The sequence below is a fragment of the Oxyura jamaicensis genome, unplaced genomic scaffold (assembly GCF_011077185.1).
Source record: "Oxyura jamaicensis isolate SHBP4307 breed ruddy duck unplaced genomic scaffold, BPBGC_Ojam_1.0 oxyUn_random_OJ71588, whole genome shotgun sequence".
NCBI lineage: Eukaryota > Metazoa > Chordata > Aves > Anseriformes > Anatidae > Oxyura > Oxyura jamaicensis.
In genome coordinates this window covers 3,076-4,964 of record NW_023310600.1, presented here as the reverse complement: position 1 = coordinate 4,964, position 1,889 = coordinate 3,076, and the positions used below count along the sequence as shown (strand labels likewise).

The 1,889-nt window shown below is 70.5% G+C and overlaps 1 protein-coding gene across 1 annotated transcript in view; it reads right to left on the bottom strand.

Annotated features, from left to right (window-relative positions):
• LOC118159677 (polyunsaturated fatty acid lipoxygenase ALOX15B-like) overlaps positions 1-1,889 on the bottom strand; it is a gene marked incomplete at its 5' end in the record, with an annotated part of 5,086 nt that overhangs the window by 780 nt on the left and 2,417 nt on the right. The window contains 2 exons of the mRNA XM_035314247.1: positions 266-436; positions 1,318-1,472. Of these exons, the coding sequence (XP_035170138.1) occupies positions 266-436; positions 1,318-1,472 (326 nt within the window). The remainder of the gene's footprint in view (positions 1-265; positions 437-1,317; positions 1,473-1,889) is intronic.

Genomic DNA, 1,889 nt, shown 5'->3' with positions numbered 1-1,889 from the left:
TGGGGGATCCCTTGGGGGATGTGGGGGTCTCAGGGGGGTCCCTTGGGGATACAGGGGTCCCTTGGGGTGAGGTTGGGGTCCCCTTGGGGGAGGTTGGGGTCCCAGGGGTCCCTTGGGGATGGGGGGGTCCCTGGGGGTCCCTTGGGGTCTTTTGGGGTCATGGGCATCCCTTGGGTTGGGAGATTTTGAGGTCCCGGGGGGGGGGGGGGGGGGGTGTCCCTGTGGACCCCGGGGGGCCCGGGGGGGCCCCGGGGGGGGGGCTCACCATGTCGAGGGGCTCGTTGCGCAGCACCCAGAGGACCCCCAGGGTGATGCAGGTGGTGTTGACGGCGGGCAGCGCGCCCAGGAAGTCGGCCTCGCTCAGCAGCGCCTTGCTCCGGGGGGGCGGCCTCCGCATGGCCGCCGGCAGGTTGGGCATGAAGGCGCCCAGCTCGAACTGCGCCGGGGGGACACGGGCACCCGTGGGACCCCCGGCACCCGTGGGACCCCCGGCACCCAGTGGATTCCCGGCACCCGTGGGACCCTTTGGATTCCCAGCACCCCCGGCACCCGTGGGACCCCCGGCACCCGTGGGACCTGCAGCGCTCGTAACACCCATAGCACCCGTGGGACCCCCAGCAGCTGTGGGACCCATGGGACCCCCAGCACCTGTGGGACCCCCAGCACCCGCGGGACCCCCAGCACCCGCGGGACATGCAGCGCTTGTAACACCCATAGCACCCGTGGGACCCCCAGCACCCGTGGGATCCCCAGCACCCGTGGGACCCCCAGCACCCGTGGGACCCCCAGCACCCATTGGATTCCCAGCAGCCCCAGCACCCGTGGGACCTGCAGCACCCATGGGACCCCCCAGCACCCATGGGACCCACGGCGCTCATAGCACCCGTGGGACTCCCAGCACCCACAGAGCCCATGGGACCCCCAGCACCTGTGGGACCCGTGACACCCATTTGACTCCCAGCACCCATGGGACCCGTGGCACTCATAGCACCCGTAGCACCCATGGGATCCCCAGCACCCATGGGACCCCCCGGCACCCATGGGACCCGTGGGACTCCCAGCACCCACAGAGCCCGTGGGATCCCCAGCACCCATGGGACCCCTGGCACCCATCTGACTCCCAGCACCCATGGGACCCGTAGCACCCGTGGGACGCCCAGCACCCATGGGACCTGCGGTGCTCATAGCACCTGTAGCACCCATGGGACCCCCAGCACCTGTGGGACTCCCAGCACCCGTGGGACCCCCAGTGCTCATAGCACCCATGGGATCCCCCAGCACCCATGGGTCCTGCAGCACCCACAGCGCCCGTGGTACCTGCAGCCGCTGCAGCACCCGCAGCACCTCAGAGCACCCGCAGCACCCACGGCGCCCGCGGTCCCTGCGGCATCCGTGGGGCTCTGAGCACCCGCAGCACCCAGAGCGCCCCCCCAGCACCCCATAGCGCCCCCCTGGCACCCCATAGCGCCCCCCTGGCACCCCCCCGGCACCCCATAGCGCCCCATAGCAGCCCCCCAAGGCTTCCCCCACACCCCGTAGCATGCCATAGAGCCCCCCCAGCACCCCCCAACTCACCCCATAGCGCCCCCAACACACCCCATAGCAGCCCCCCAACACTCCATAGCGCCCCCCCAGAACCCCATAGTGCCCCATATTGCTCTCCCTACACCCCATAGAACCCCCCAACACCCCCTACACACCCCATAGCACCCCCCCAGCGCCCCATATTGCTCTCCCCAAACCCCAAAGCGCCCCATAGTGCCCCCCTACACCCCATAGCGCCCCCCTACACCCCCTAGCCCCCCCCCAGCGCCCCATATTGCTCTCCCCAAACCCCAAAGCACCCCACAGCACCCCCAACACCCCATAGCACCCCCCCTAACACCCCC